Genomic DNA, 17,194 nt, shown 5'->3' with positions numbered 1-17,194 from the left:
GCCTGTCAGCCGGAGACGAAAAACGGATGTCGGTTACCCCCTGCTGGGGCCCTGCAATCTTCACGAGCCTGGTACATCGCTTTGGGGACACCGGACCGTGAATAGTTCTGCAACTGCAGACTGACACCCTCCTCTGCCTTTCTGTTCCCCAACCTTCCGGCATTTCTTCAGGGTCCTTCTTTTCTTCCTTCATTATGCCTAACGGCTGAGCGTGGCCGTCCGCCGGCCCCCACGGGCTCTCTAGTCCAGTTCTTCGCATGTTCCTCTTGCAATCGCAAACTTCCCTCAGGTCAGCCTATTCCCCATTGCCTGGACTGCAGCAATCCCATTCAGCATGACCCCGTCCAAGAGCCATCTATTGCGCCACGTGAAAACGAACCCCCCCCCCCCCCATTCCTGGTTGGGCCTCGTATTTTTCACATTCTGTGGCAGACCTCACCAGGGTGTCTCAGTCCCTAGTAGCCGTCCTTGATAAGTTGCCCCTGGACACTTCTGCAGGGTCCAGCAGGTCCCATGAAGCTTCATCTGAGCCAGCCAGCAGAATCCACAAAAGGCCCAGACAGGATCTCCGGCCGGGATCCTCTCCTGGCTTCACATCCCCACATAGTCCTTCCCAGCAGTCGCCCTCCCGGGGTTCCTCACCCGAGTCAGGTGAAGCGTTCTCTGATGTGTTATCCAAAGAGATCTTAGAGCTGGATTCGGACCAGGACGAGGACATGAAGGTTGCGGTACAGAACCTCATTGCTGCGATTAACCACACCTTCGAAATCTGACTCCCCTGCGAAATCCTCAGAACAGGAGGTTTCGTTCAGACGGGCAGAAACACCTTCTAGGGTCTTCGCCTCCCACTCTGGCAAGATCCTTACCAGGGAAAGAGAAAATCCGACCAGGCGCTTTCAAAGAGGGAAGTGCCTCGGCGTGCTGTACCCATTTGCCAAAGAGGCCACCGACAACTGGTCTGCTTCCCCCTCGGTAGACGCACTCGTGTCCAGACTTTCTAACAACACGGTCCTCCCGATTTCAGGTGTGGTGTCACTAAAGGATTCTAATATATATAGACTTGGCACACACCAAAAAGCTTCTGATGCACCAATACTGCAAGGAGGCACCTGCGGCCGTCCCACGTGGTTCTATATAACAAGTGAACGCAGTATCCACCGCGAATCCAAGGGTTGTTATATAGAACCATGTGGGACGGCCGCAGGTGCCTCCTTGCAGTATTGGTGTCTCCCTTAAAGCCCAGTCACTAAGAGCTCACAGTACAACTTATTGTACATTGATGAAGGTCCTAGACCGAAACGTCTGTATGTATGTACTGCAATTCATTAAAACCACCTTTCTGCATCAGAATCTTTTTGGTGTGTGCCAAGTCTATATAAATTGAAGTTCACGGATTGGGATCCTACTTGTGCACCACCTCCGGTCACCAGGGTTGTGCCAACGGTTTTGTTCTAATACTAAAGGATTCTAATGATAGAATTATAGAATCTTTAGCAAAGTCAACATTCGAAGCGGCTGCAGCGGTGCTAAGCCCAGCCTTCCCTTCATCTTGGGTAGCGAAGGCCATAGCCACTTGGGCAGAGGATCTCCGCAAGGGCATCCTAGATAAGGCCCAACCAGAGCAATTGGCTGAACTGGCCAACCAGATCTCCCATGCAGGGGATTATCTGCTGTCTGCCTCCTTGGTTGCCGCGTCTTGCGCAGTTCAGGCGTCAAGCAACGTGGTGGCAATCCGACGTACAATTTGGCTCAAGGCTTGGCAGGTGGATTTGTCTTCAAAAAAGTCCCTTACCAATCTGCCTTTTCAGGGAGCGCGTCTCTTCGGATCCCAGCTGGACCAGATTATTAAGGACGCCACTGGAGGCATGAGTTCCCTCCTCCCTCAGTCCAAGCCTCACAGACCTCCGCTAAGACGTCGGTTTCGGCCCTTTCGGACTTTCCACCGCTTCAATACGACAGACAACTTCTCTAACCAACAGAGTGCAGGCACGCCAGGATAGAAAAAAGGTGTCATTCAGACCCACTCCCTCCTGGCGATCTCTCCTCCCAGGGCAGATCCTCCAGGTCCAGATCTGGACGGTCCACATCAGCATGACTATCAACGAACTCCCGAGGGTCCTTCCCAATTGGGAGGTCGACTCCTTTTCTTCAGAGACGTCTGGCTTGCCTCAGTAGACGCTTGGGTCAGGGAAGTTGTATCATCAGGATACAAGATAGAGTTCGTTTCTCGTCCCCGTGATCGTTTCTTCGAGTCCCGACCTCCAAAAGATCCTGCCTTAGTTCCGGGGTTCTTTGCGTCCATCACCTCTCTCCTCCGTTCTGGAGTGTTTGTGCCCGTTCCCGAATCAGAACGTTTCACAGGGTTTTATTCAAACCTGTTTGTGGTGGCGAAAAAAGGCGGTACAGTTCGCCCCATCTTGGACCTCAAGTTACTCAACAAGAGTCTGACTGCATCATTTCCGAATGGAGTCTCTTCGGTCGGTAATCGCTTCCATGGAGACGCAGGAGTTCATGTGTTCAATAGACATTCAAGATGCCTATCTGCATGTTCCCATATTCTCCGGGCATCAGAAATTCCTGCGATTCGCCAGGAACATTACCAGTTTGTTGCACTGCCGTTCGGTCTCGCCACCGCACCCAGAGTATTTACAAAGATCATGGCGGCGTTGATGGCCTTGTTGAGAATCAGAAGTCTCGTTCTTTTTCCGTACCTCGACGACATTCTGATCAAAGCTCCATCCTTTCATCAAGCTCACCAAAGTCTTACCATCGTCCTCGACACCCTGTCCAATTTCGGGTGGCTCATCAACAAAAAGAAGTCCTGCCTTGTTCCGACACAACGTCTTGTGTTTCTGGGTCTATTGTTCGACACTCGTCGATCGAGGGTTTTTCTCCCACAAGAGAAGATTGGCTCCCTGCAGCGGGATGTACGATCGCTGCAGATCATACGACTTCCATCTCTCCGGACAACCATGAAAGTCCTGGGAAAGATGGTGGCGGCGACAGAGGCGGTTCCCTTTGCCCAATTTCACTCCAGACCTCTCCAACATGCCATCCTGTCTCTGTGGAACAGGTCTTTTCTTTCCCTGGATCGCCCATTTTGTCTTTCATACCGGGTCAAGCAGTCCCTCAATTTGTGGCTGACGTCTCCTCTCATCTCCCTAGGATGGTCATTCCTTCCCATTCACTAGCAGATTGTGACAACGGACGCCAGCGTCCTCGGCTCGGGGGCAGTGTTCCGCAATCACACTGTTCAGGGTCGATGGTCGACTCAGGAGTCAGCCCTGCCGATCAACGTCCTCGAGATACGAGCGATTTTTCTCTCTCGTTCACTGGGAGAGACTTCTCAGGGGCCGGCCTATCCGGATTCAGACAGACAATGCCACAGCGGTAGCATATGTCAACCGTCAGGGGGGACATGGAGTGTCTCAGCCCTGGCAGAAGTGTCCAAGATTCTTCATTGGGCAGAGGTTTCAGTCCCGGCAATATCCGCGGTGCACATTCCCGGCGTGGACAACTGGGCCGCCGATTTTCTCAGCCGCGAGGGTCTCGCGGCTGGAGAGTGGTGCCTACGTCCGGAGGTATTTCTTCAGCTTTGCCGTCGTTGGGGAACCCCGGATGTAGATCTGCTAGCTTTTCGCCTCAACAGGAAAGTCCCACAGTTTGTATCCAGGGCTCGAGATCCTCTCGCAGTGGGCGCCGACGCTCTGGCCATTCCTTAGTCGCAGTTTGAGCTCCCCTACCTGTTCCCTCCCCTGCCTCTTCTTCCCAGGCTGTTGAAGAAAATCAAGGCGGAAGGAATTCCAGTCATCCTCATCGCCCCGAATTGGCCCAGAAGGTCTTGGTTCGCGGACATCATCAACCTTCTCGCGGACGCCCCCTGGAATCTTCCAGACAGGGCAGATCTGCTGTCTCAAGGTCCGATTTGCCACCCCAATTCTCGGCCACTCAATTTAACGGCGTGGCTGTTGAGACCGAGGTTTTGAAACGATCGGGCTTTTCGGATCGAGTTATTCGTACCATGATCCGGGCCAGAAAGCCATCGTCTTCCAAAATTTATTACTGTACTTGGAAGGCCTATTTCACTTGGTGCGAGGCCAACGACATTCCGCCCATGCGTTTTTAGCTCCCTTCTGTCCTGGCGTTTCTTCAGGCAGGGCTTGATGCAGGCCTTGCCCTCAGCTCTTGAAAAGGTCAAGTTTCGGCGCTGTCCATTTTATTTCAGAAGATGTTGGCCTCCCATCCTCAGGTCAAAACCTTCCTTCAAGGAGTGGCTCATACGGCTCCTCCGTACCGAGCGCCCGTAGATCCTTGGGATCTTAATCTGGTTCTCGAGGTTCTGCAAGGTCCTCCCTTTGAACCTCTCAGGGAAGTTTCCCTATCTCTCCTTTCATGGAAAGTAGCCTTCCTAGTAGCCATCACCTCCATCCGGTGCGTGTCGGAATTGGCGGCCCTCTCTTGCCGCTCTCCTTTGTTGGTTCTCCACTAGGACAAGGTAGTTCTGTGGCCTCCGCCCTCTTTCCTTCTTAAAGTGGTGTCCACTTTCCACCTGAATGAGAATATTGTTCTCCCGTCCTTTTGTCCGGGTCCAACACAACCTCGGGAGCGCTCCTTGAACAAGCTGGACTTGGTCAGGGCGATGAAGGTGTACCTAGCTAGGACGACTCCTTTGCGGAAGGCAGACTCTCTCTTCATCATTCCAGCTACTATTGCTCGCTGGATCAGATCGGCAATTTTGGAGGCCTACCGGGTCAAACATCGATTGGCCCCTCCGGGAATTAGAGCTCACTCTACCCGGGCAGTGGGTGCCTCCTGGGCGGTGCGCCACTGAGCTTCCACGCTGCAGCTTTGCAAAGCTGCAACCTGGTCATCGGTTCACACGTTTGTGAAATTCTACAAAGTCCACATCTACGCTTCGGCGGATGCCAGCCTAGGTAGAAGGATCCTGCAGGCAGCGGTGGTGAGTCCGCTGGCCTGATGGAAGTTTGTTCTCCCTCACCAGGGACTGCTTTGGGACGTCCCATGGTCTCTGTGTCCCCCGATGAAGCGATAGAGAAAATAGGATTTTTGGGTTGCTTACTGTAAAATCTGTTTCTCGGAGCCTTCATTGGGGGACACAGCACCCTCCCATGTTCTACAACTCCTGTTCTTATGTTTGTTGGTTATTTACGTTGAGTTGTCTGTTCTGTTTTCTGTTACTTCTACTACTTTCTCACTAACTGAGGAATTTCCTGCCGGTCGGTGGGGTGTACACTGCGGAGGAGGAGCTAACCTTTTTTGTGCATAGTGTCAGCCTCCTAGTGGCAGCAGCATACACCCATGGTCTCTGTGTCCACCAATGAAGGCTCCGAGAAACAGATTTTACGGTAAGCAACCCAAAAATCCTGTGTTTTTTTTTAATTTTTTTTTTTAATGTTGAATAAGGCAATCAGAACTTTGAAAAAACATACCGTATTTTCCGGCATATAAAACAACTTTTTAACCCCTGAAAATCTCAAAAGTCGGAGGTCATCTTATATGCCAGGTGTTTTCTTCAGTGAAGTAAGCTGCAGGCGACTGGGATGCCCAGGGTATTTTAAATAATTTAAAAAAAAAAAAAACGGCATGGGGCCCCCCCAATTTTTGACAACCAGCCTTGCTAAAGCAGACAGCTGGGAGTTGGTATTCTCAGGCTGGTGAGGGGCCATGGATATTGCCCACCCTAACCTAAAAATAGCTGCCTGCAGCTGCCCAGAAATAGCACATCTGTTATGAATGGATCGCCGAGGAGAAAAAAAACACAAGCTAAGTCTCAGAAAACCAGAGAGATTGGTAACTATGCAGACTGCAGATCCCTGATCCTAACCACGCAACTAGTAGCAGTCGTGGAGCGTTCCTACGATGGTCCTAGACGCCTCGTCACAACCGGGGAGCTAAATAAGCCTAAAGCAGGAAAAGAGGAAAACTGCCCCAGAGCAGATCCCAAAGGAAAGACAGCCCCCCACATGTATTGACGGTGAAGCAAGATGAAAACACAAACAAAGGCAGGAAAATAGGCTGAGCAAACGATGGGGCCAAACTAACTAGAAAGGACAGGAAAGACACTGTCTCCAATCTGCCAAAAAACCCTACCAAAAATAACGTCCAACACTTCTGATAGCAAAACTAACCCTGAAGTCACTAGACTTCTCCCACTATATCAGCACTCTGAAATATTCTGAGACAGAGCAAAAAGAGGCCAATCTAATAAGGGACAAAAAAAAGGCAAATTGGCAAATACAGATAAATAAGAATGTAAATTCAGCACAGCCCAGCCGGGCTGGCTGACCACACAAAAAACTGAATTGACCAACAAGAGCAAGTGTGAACATTAGCAAAAACAACTTAACTTGAGAAGACTGGAACAGAGCTGAGTCCAAGACCTGAGAAGCAGACTGAATCACCAGCACCAGGATAGGGCGTCGACTGTCTTATATCCAGTCTGATACTCCAGAGATCCAATCGTTATCCTCCTCATCAGGTGGCAGATCACTACCAATTAAACCAACCTCACTACCTCCTGTCACCACCAGAGGGAGAACGAAAGGAGAACTCTCAACTGGTGGAGCAGAAAATGAGCTCATAACACACATCTATTAAATGCGCCAATTCTGGCCCTTTGCCCGGCTCTTCCCACTTGGCCTGTAGCGGTGGCAAGTTGGGTTTGATGTCGCCCGTGTATTGTCCGGTGAAATCAATCCCACGGCTTAGTAATGGAGAGGCATCTATAAGACACTTATCCATTACTAATCCTGTAGTCACATTGTAAGAAAACACATACACCCAGAAAAAAGTCCTCTAATTGAAAGAATGACAGACTCCTTTTTAATTGAGATTATTAAACCATACTTACGACCTTGCCTAATTTCACCGAAGCCCTCGATCTCCTGTAATAAACCAAAAATAATAAAACAACAATATACCATACCTGTTTGTCGTTCTGTCTTATGCCGTAATCCATGTCTGGGGGATAAACAGTTTTCAACCTGGACGGTAACAAGATGTGTCCGTCCAGGCTGAAAACCACTGGTGAATGAGCTGCTCCTCATTTTACTTTTATTACAGGAGAACGAGGGCTTTGATGGATTTAGGCCTTTAAATAAAAATGTAAAACTGTGTTTTGTTTTACTTCTTATAAAGGACTTTATTCTTGCTGTTTCTTTATGTACCATGTAACTATAGGCTTAGTAATGGATATGTGTCTTATAGGTGCCTCTTTATTACTAATCCATGGGCTTGGTGACACCGACCCCCAAAAATATGAACTCCACTTGCCACCGCTACAGGGCAAGTGGGAAGAGCCAGGCAAAGCGCCAGAATTGGTGCATCAATAGATGTGCCTTTTCTGGACGGGTGTGGACTGCTATTTTAGGCTGGAGGGGGCAATATCCATGGCCCCTTACCAGCCTCAGGATACTAGCCTCCCCAGCTGTCAACTTTAGCAAGGTTGGTTGTCAAAAATGGGCGGGGGGGCCACGTTTTTTTTTTTTGTTTTTTTTTTATTATTTTAAATAATAAAACAGCATGGGGACCCCTCTTTTCTTGATAACTAGCTACACCGTTTTTGTTTTTTTTTTTAATTACCGTTGCAGCGCAGGAGCTGCAGATCAATACTCCCATCTGCCGCACCTGCTCTCACTGTAATTAGCGGCTGTAGGTGTCTGTTGATGGGAGCAGTTGTCCCATTGGCTGTCACCAGTGACCGGAGGTAAAGTTTACACCTCCGATCACAGCTACGGGCTCACGCTGGATGATTTCCCCTCACGATAAGATGTGTTTGCCGTGCTGTCATGCACATAACAGCGCAGCAAACACTGGAAGGAGGGGTAGTCTTATAAGGTGAGTATATCCCAAACTCTATATTTTAACTAGAAAAGTTGGGGGGTCGTCTTATACGCCTAGTCGTCTTATACGCCGGAAAATATGGTTATTTAATGTGTGTATTTTCCAAGACCCATGTCGTTTTAATTTCGTGAGGGCTTCGTTTCTGCAGGGTGGGACAAGGTTCAGATCTGTGTGAGAGCTGACACCATGCGCAACGCCCACTATCGGGCCATCACCGATCGTGGGCGTTTAACCCCTCTGATGCCACTGTCAATAGTGACAGCGACAACAAGGAGTTCGCACACAGGGAGGGGTCTCCCTGAGTGCTCCCATCAGATCAACGCAATGCAATCACATTCTTCTGATGGTCTTCATGGAGACCTCCCAGCCCCAAGATGGCTGCAGGGTCCTGCAGGGAAGGTGGCTTGTGAACACCTGCTGAGAGCCTTTTGACATGGCTTCTCCCCATCCCTGCCTGTCAGATCTTGCTCGATGCCCTGTAGTCCAGTAGCATTGCAAAGTATCAGATCAGCTATCTGATACTATATAGTGATGTCCCATCCAGGGATAATGTAAACAAATGGTGTAAAAACATTTTTAAAAAATCCTCAAAGAACAAAAAACAAATATTTTTCCAAAAAATACATTTATGTAAAAAAAAAAAAAGTTAACTCCAGTGAACACAGTAAAAAAAAGACAAAACAATGCTTTATCATACCGCTGAACAAAAAGTGCAACAATATGCGATCAAAAAGACAAATGTAAATCAACATGTTACCGCTGAAAAATGTTTTTGTCCCGCAAAATACAGAGCTGTATGGGTGCTTATCAGCAGAAAAATTAAAAACCTATAGGTCTCAGAACAGAGCGATTGAAGAAATAATTCTTTTTTCTATAATAGTTTGTGTAAAAGTGCCAAAACATAAAAGAAAATATAAATGGGGTATTGCTGTAATCGTACTGACCTGAAGAGTAAAACTGCCTTAATAATTTTACCACACGTGGAACCACATAACAATAACCCGAAAAAGCAATCCCTGAATTGCTGTTTTTTTTCATTCTGACTCCCAAAAATTGGAATAAAAAGCGATCAAAAAATATTGTTACTGAAAATGGTACCAATAAAAACGTCAACTTGTCCCGCAAAAGCAAGACCTCACATTACTGTCGACCGAAATATGGAAAAATTATAGCTCTCAAAATTATGGGGATGCGAAAACTAGTTTTTGCAATAAAAAGCGTCTTTTAGTGCAGGGTTCCCCAACTGCAGTCCTCAAGGCCCACCAACAGGTCATGTTTTCAGGATTTCCTTAAAATTGCCCAGGTGATAATTGCATCACCTGTACAATTCGAGGGAAATCCTGAAAACATGACCTGTTGGTGGGCCTTGAGGACTGGAATTGGGGAACCCTGTTTTAGGCTGGTTTCACATTAGCGCTTTTTAAGCGCACGCACGGCCGGGGGTAGCTCCGCCCCCGAGCCAGCTCTGTGCCCGCCCCTTGCTTGTAGCGCCGCCTCCTAGCGCACAGCGGCGCCTGCGATCGGCGCACCCTATCTTTAGCATAGGGTGCGCAGATCGTGCGCAGGCCGTGCGCTAGTTGCGCTTTGACCTGCGCTGCGCACTTTTGACGGTTCGCCGTGCGCGCCAAAATCCGAAAAGTTTGATTTTGGCGCGCACCCGAGCAACAAGTATACTCGCTGATCACTAGAAGTCATCCCTTAAAATCTCTTGTGTTTTATAAATGGATTTTTATTTTTTTTTAAGGCCAAAAGATGCTGCCTTGCTGATCTTCCGCTCAACATTGGCATGTGGACACCAGACGCCGTCTTGTGGCTCCGAAGCACTGTTTTAAACCGTTCAGAATGTAGTATCAAGGTAATAGCTTTCAAACAAGTATTTCTTAGAATCTATGTGCCTCTAAACAAGCATTTTCTGTATTGTTTTCTCAAAATTTTCACACTTATTTGTAGGTTTTTAATCCTTCTCTGGCTATTTGTTTCTTTTTTGCATTGTTTGTTTTTCAAGTTGTACTTTTGAATGACTCCATTCATTTTATCATGTGATGCACTAGAAAGCGAGAAAAAAATCCCAAGTATGGCGACTTTGCAAAAAAAATGCAATTCCACAATTATTTTTAACTTTTTTTTTAACCATACTTACTATCTAATATATAAAGCTCAAGTGTGTGTACAGTTGTGGCCAAAAGTATTGACACCCCTGCAATTCTGTCAGAGATAATACTCAGTTTCTTCCTGAAAATGATTACAATCACAAATTCTTTGGTATTATCTTCATTTAATTTGTCTTAAATGAAAAAACACAAGAGAATGAAGCAAAAGGCAAAACATTGATCATTTCACACAAAACTCCAAAAATGGGCCAGACAAAAGTATTGGCACCCTCAGCCTAATACTTGGTTGCACAACCTTTAGCCAACATAACTGCGACCAACCGCTTCCGGTAACCATCAATGCATTTCTTACAATGCTCTGCTGGAATTTTAGACCATTCTTCTTTGGCAAACTGCTCCAGGTCCCTGATATTTGAAGGGTGCCTTCTCCAAACTGCCATTTTTAGATCTCTCCACAGGTGTTCTATGGGATTCAGGTCTGGACTCATTGCTGGCCACCTTAGAAGTCTCCAGTGCTTTCTCTCAAACCATTTTCTAGTGCTTTTTGAAGTGTGTTTTGGGTCATTGTCCTGCTGGAAGACCCATGACCTCTGAGGGAGACCCAGCTTTCTCACACTGGGCCCTACATTATGCTGCAAAATTTGTTGGTAGTCTTCAGACTTCATAATGCCATGCACACGGTCAAGCAGTCCAGTGTTGTGAGTTCATTTTCCCCTCCGTCACTGAGGCCTGGTGAACTCCCTATTCTAGTGAAGGAAGGTAGTGAGCCTGATTATCAGGCACCTGGGACTAATGAAGACGATTGGCTGAGTGGAGTCACTGACTGGATTTAAGGCAGCCTACGCCCTTTCTGCCCTGCGGGTGATTTCTCTGTGGACTCTTGGACACCAGTCTGATTCCTGCTCTCCTAAAGCTAAGTTTTCTGTTTTGCCTTTTTGCATCTAAGATTTGTTTTTGTTTTTCTTGCTTTTTGGATTCTGCCACTCCCTACTGGAGTGTGCAGTGTTCCTAAAGCTCTGTCTTCTGAAAGTACCTGAGTGCTGATTTAGTTTTTGAAGCTTAGTTGCTTCAGGGCCATTTTTATATCAGCTTGTTGGCTTTTGTCTCTGATAGGGTTTTGGCAGATTGCAGACAGCAGCCTTCCTATCCATTCCTATCTAGGTAGTTTTTGGGCCCCGTCTTTGCTCAGCCTGTCTTTCTGTCTGTGTAAGTGTTTTCATCTTGCTTCACCGTCATTATATGTGGGGGGCTGCCTATTGCTTTGGGGTCTGCTCTGGGGCAGTTAGATTTCCACTTTGCTTCTTTAGGCGGGTGTATCTCTCTGGCTGTGATCGAGGGGTCTAGGTCATCGTAGGAACCCCCCACGGCTACTGCTAGTTGTGTTGATAGGTTCAGGGGTCTGCAATCTGATAGTTGCCAACTTCTCTGGTTTTCAGGACTAGCTAGCATTTCTGTTTTTGCCTCCTACGGTGACTCAATCATAACAGTCCAGTGCCAGAGGCAGCAAAGCAACCCCAAAACATCAGGGAACCTCTGCCATGCTTGACTGTAGGGACCGTGTTTTTTTTCTTTGAATGCCTCTTTTTTTCTCCTGTAAACTCTATGTTGATGCCTTTGCCCAAAAAGCTCTACTTTTGTCTCATCTGACCAGAGAACATTCTTCCAAAACGTTTTAGGCTTTTTCAGGAAAGTTTTGGCAAACTCCAGCCTGGCTTTTTTATGTCTCGGGGTAAGAAGTGGGGTCGTCCTGGATCTCCTACCATACAGTCCCTTTTCATTCAGACGCCGACGGATAGTACGGGTTGACACTGTTGTACCCTCGGGCTGCAGGGCAGCTTGAACTTGTTTGGATGTTAGTCGAGGTTCTTTATCCAACATCCGCACAATCTTGCATTGAAATCTCCTGTCAATTTTTCTTTTCCGTCCACATCTAGGAAGGTTAGCCACAGTGCCATGGGCTTTAAACTTCTTGATGACACTGCGCATGGTAGACACAGGAACATTCAGGTCTTTGGAGATGGACTTGTAGCCTTGAGATTGCTCATGCTTCCTCACAATTTGGTTTCTCAAGTCCTCAGACAGTTCTTTGGTCTTCTTTCTTTTCTCCATGCTCAATGTGGTACACACAAGGACACAGGACAGAGGTTGAGTCAACTTTAATCCATGTCAACTGGCTGCAAGTGTGATTTAGTTATTGCCAATACCTGTTAGGTGCCACAGGTAAGTTACAGGTGCTGTTAATTACTCAAATTAGAGAAGCATCACATGATTTTTCGAATAGTGCCAATACTTTTGTCCACCCTCTTTTTTATGTTTGGTGTGGAATTATATCCAATTTGGCTTTAGGACAATTTTTTTTTGTGTTTTTTCATTTAAGACAAATTAAATGAAGATAATAATACCAAAGAATTTGTGTTTGCAATCATTTTCAGGAAGAAACTGTGTATTATCTGACAGAATTGCAGGGGTGGAAATACTTTTTGGCCACAACTGTATGTATGTGTGTATGTCCGGGATTGGCATCCGCACCGTCGCAGCTACAGCCACAAAATTTTTCACAGTCACACGTCTGGACCCCGAGAGTGTCCTAGGCTATGTTGTGAGGCAAAATTTTAACCCCGCGCGTTCCAGTTCACCAAACAATTTTGCCCCTATTTACATAATGGGGAAAAAGTGTGTATCAAGCCCCGCCCCTCATTATGATGTCTTAATGGTTGCCATGGCGACGCTGATGTCGTCATAGGTTGCAAGCCCCGCCGCTCATTATGATGTCATAATGGTTGACTATGGGATGGAGGATGTGTGATGAGTATATGGGCACTGGACTATGGGATGGAGGATATGTATGACAGGTATATGGGCACTCGACTATGGGATGGAGGATGTGTGATGGGTATAAGGGCACTGGACTATGGGATGGAGGGTATGTATGACGGGTATATGGGCACTCGACTATGGGATAGAGGGTATGTATGACGGGTATATGGGCACGGGACTATGGGATGGCGGATATGTATGATGGGTATATGGGCACGGGACTATGGGATGGCGAATATGTATGACGGGTATATGGGCACGGGACTATGGGATGGCGGATATGTATGATGGGTATATGGGCACAGGACTATGGGATGGAGGATATTTATGATGAGTATATGGGTATGGGACTATGAGATGAAGGATGGGTATATGGGCACTCGACTATGGGATGGCGAATATGTATGATGGGTATATGGGCACGGGCTATGGGATCGTGGATATGTGTGATGGGTATATGGGCACGGGACTATGGGATGGAGGATAATTATAATTTGCTATAACTACCCACAGCTAGTTACTATGCCCAGGCAGCACCGGGCTCTTCAGCTAGTATTATTATATAGTCTAATTCTACATTACAAATACCAAACATGCATAGTTGTTTAAGACCTGTAATGTTTTCAATATTTGGTAAGTGGAGCTGCTAAAGAGCTTGATTTTGTGCCCTGGGCTGACATTTCTATTTATACCATTTTGTGGTAGATATGTTTTAACCCCTTAAGCCCCAAGGGTGGTTTGCACGTTCATGACTGGGCCAATTTTTACAATTCTGACCACTGTCCCTTTGAGGTTATAACTCTGAAACGCTTTCATGGATCCTGGTGATTCTGACGTTGTTTTTCGTGACATATTGTACTTCATGTTAGTGGTAAAATTTCATTCATATAACTTGCGTTTATTTGTGAAAAAAACGGAAATTTGGCGAAAATTTTGAAGACTTCGCAATTTTCCAAATTTGAATTTTTATGACCTTAAATCACAGAGATACGCACACAAAAAACTTAATAAATAACATTTCCCACATGTTTACTTTACATCAGCACAATTTTGGAACCAAAATTTTTTTTGTTAGGAAGTTATAAGGGTTAAAAATTGACCATTTTATTTTTACGGACCACATCACATTTGAAGCCACTTTGAGGGGTCTATATGATAGAAAATACCCAAAAGTGATACCATTCTAAAAACTGCACCCCTTAGGGTGCTCAAAACCACATTCAAGAAGTTTATTAACCCTTTAGGTGCGTCACAGGAATTTTTTGAATATTTAAAAAAAATGAACATTTAACTTTTTTTCACAAAAAAAATACTTCAGGTTCAATTTTTTTTATTTTACCAAGGGTAACAGGAGAAATTGGACTGCAAAAGTTATTGTGCAATTTGTCCTGAGTACGCTGATACCTGATATGTGGGGGGGAACCACTGTTTCGGCGCATGGCAGACCTCAGAAGGTAAGGAGCGCCGTTTCACTTTTTCAATGCAAAATTGGCTGGAATTCAGATCGGATGCCATGTCGCGTTTGGAGAGTCCCTGATGTACCTAAGCAGTGGAAACCCCCTACAAGTGACCCCATTTTGGAAACTAGACCCCCCCAAGGAACTTATCTAGATATGTGGTGAGAACTTTGAACCCACAAGGGCTTCACAGAAGTTTATAACGTACAGCGGTACAATTAAAAAATCATTTTTTTCCACAAAAATTATCTTTTCACCCCCAATTTTTATTTTTCCAAGGGTAACAGGACCCTAAAAGTTGTGCAATTTGTCCTGAGCACACTGATACCCCATATGTGGGTGTACATTTAAAGACTCCTGGTTTTTTGCATTGTTCATCCCTAATTTTTTCTTTTTTCAGGCGACTGGGGGCCAGTATATTTCTAAGAGTAGAGGATCTTTTAAAGGTTAGTCCTGGTTTATTCGGTAGCATACTCCCCAACACTGGATCATTAAGAAGAACAGACCAATGATCCTGTAAAATATTCCTAATTTTTTTATTTTGTTTAGTAAAATTAGTTAAAAAGTTTAAGGAGAAACTATCAAGTCGGAACCGCAATGGGATGAACAATGCAAAAAAACAAGGAGTCTTTAAATGTAATACCGCTCGGTGTCTGTGTTGTGGCATGATTATGCATAATATGACCACATTCAGATCAATTCAGAATAATAAGGTGTTTGATATAAAGTTTTCCCTGAATTGTAAAAGCAGTTTTGTGATATATCTGATAGAATGCGAATGTGGTTTACAGTATGTGGGTAAAACCACACAAGAACTGCATAACTGCATGAATTCGCACAGACACAATATAATTGAAGGTTTTATGTTCCATGGAGTATCAAAACATTGCACTATAAAACATGGGAAGAAACCATGTATTAAAGTGGCCCCAATTGATTATGTTTCAGAAGACACTGTGAACAGGAGTGTCATTCTGATGAGAAAGGAAATTTACTGGATTCATAGGTTGCAGACTCTGCAACCCTACGGTTTAAATGAAATATCTGACATCTTTAAATAATTTTGGTGCTCTGCATATTTGTCTGCTAAGGATTAGAGTAGTATTGGCATCTGATAATTGTGTGATGTCCATGCTATAACATTACAGCAAGGGAATGATCATATCGCTAACATATAAAGAGATACAATCGGCGGTATTTTACTATGATTGGAACAGTTGGCTGGTGCCTTGAAAAGGAACTGACAGCTCTGGAGATGTGGAGCCTTTGGCTGAGAGAACAGAAACGTTTCTTGAGTGCAGAGCATGGGTCTCTTGTGCAGGATCGAATCCGCATAGGAGTACATACATTAATTAGTATATGATCATCTGCCTGAAATATAAGGAAAGTAAAAGTATAATATGTTGAATGAAGGGTTAATACTGAAAGGAAAATATAAGTGCGGTTATATAAGATATTTGTGTATGTTGTTCTGCTAATTGATATGATGTACCAAGAATTTTAGATTTTTATTGAGTATAATCATAATTTTATTATAATGTTTTACATTTTTTCTAGTGTGAAGTTTTACATATGTGTGTTTTTATAGAAGTGTGTTTTATAGATGAATTTTAGTGATTTTTGTGATTTTACTTTATGTTGATAGTTATGTGTGAATTTTTTTAAGTGCAATGAGCACCTACCTCACTTCCTGGGGGAGTTAGTATATAAGGAGAATGGAATGTGATGCCAGTGTAACTTTGCTCCTGAGGAAGTGTACAGTGTGTACACGAAACGCGTAGAGTTTATGGAATAAAAAGAAGTTATAATCACTGCTTGGTCCTTGGATTAACTCCTTGTGAACTTTGGACTGGAACAGCGTGATCCTGAAAGCCGGACTTCTCTCCTTCCTATATATGCACATCTTTGGGCGTATGGCAGAGCTCGGAAGGGAAGCAGCGCCATTTGACATTTTTGGCTGGAATTTAGATCGGACACCATGTCGCGATTGTAAAACCCATGATGTACCAAAACAGTGGAAACCCCCCACAAATGACACCATTTTGGAAACTAGACCCCCCCAAGGAACTTATCTAGATGTGTGGTGAGCACTTTGAACCCCCAGTGCTTCACAGAAGTTTATAACGCCCAGGCGTGAAAATAAAAAAATCGTATTTTTTCCGCAAACATGATCTTTTAGTCACCAATTTTTTTTTATTTTCCCAAGGGTAAAAGGAGAAATTGGACCCCAAAAGTTGTTGTCCAGTTTGTCCTGAGTACGCTGATACCTCATATGTGGGAGAAAACTACTGTATGGGCACACGTCGGGGCTCGGAAGGGAAGTAGTGACGTTTTGGAATGCAGACTTTGATGGAATGGTCTGCGGGTGTCATGTGCGTTTGGAGAGCCCCTGATGTACCTAAACTATTGAAACCCCCCCACAAGTGACCCCATTTTGGAAACTAGACCCCCCACGGAACTTATCTAGATGTGTGGTGAGCACTTTGAACCCCCAAGTGCTTCACAGAAGTTTATAACGCCTGGGCGTGAAAATAAAAAAATCATTTTTTTTTCACAAAAATGATATTTTTACCCCCAATTTTTTATTTTCCTAAGGGTAACAGGAGAAATTGGACCCCAAAAGTTGTTTTGCAATTTGTCCTGAGTATGCTGATACCCTATATGAGCTTGGAAGGGAAGGAGCACCATTTGACTTTTTCAACCCAGAATTGGCTGGAATTGAGATCAGACGCCATGTTGCATTTGGAGAGCCCCTGATGTGCCCAAACAGTGGAAACCCCCCAATTATAACTCCAACCCTAACCCAAACACACCCCTAACCCTAATCTTAGCCCTGGCCCTAACCCTAATGGGAAAATGGAAATAAATACATTTTTTTTTTTTATTATTTTTCCCTAACTAAGGGGGTGATAACGGGGGGGGGTTTGATTCACTATTTATGGCGGT

The 17,194-nt window shown here is 45.2% G+C and overlaps 1 protein-coding gene across 2 annotated transcripts in view; it reads left to right on the top strand.

Moving 5' to 3' along the window:
- The window catches only part of TDRD7 (tudor domain containing 7), a 121,429-nt gene that overhangs the window by 78,634 nt on the left and 25,601 nt on the right, over window positions 1–17,194 (top strand). For both annotated transcript variants that reach the window (XM_073549740.1, XM_073549739.1), the window contains exon 14: window positions 9,608–9,718. In XM_073549740.1, the coding sequence (XP_073405841.1) occupies window positions 9,608–9,718 (111 nt within the window). The remainder of the gene's footprint in view (window positions 1–9,607; window positions 9,719–17,194) is intronic.

The sequence above is a fragment of the Dendrobates tinctorius genome, unplaced genomic scaffold, assembly GCF_039654945.1.
Source record: "Dendrobates tinctorius isolate UK_male_01 unplaced genomic scaffold, ASM3965494v1 ptg000160l, whole genome shotgun sequence".
In the NCBI taxonomy this organism is placed as follows: Eukaryota; Metazoa; Chordata; class Amphibia; order Anura; family Dendrobatidae; genus Dendrobates; species Dendrobates tinctorius.
Note: the sequence above shows the minus strand (reverse complement) of the source record. Positions and strands in the feature narration are given on the sequence as shown.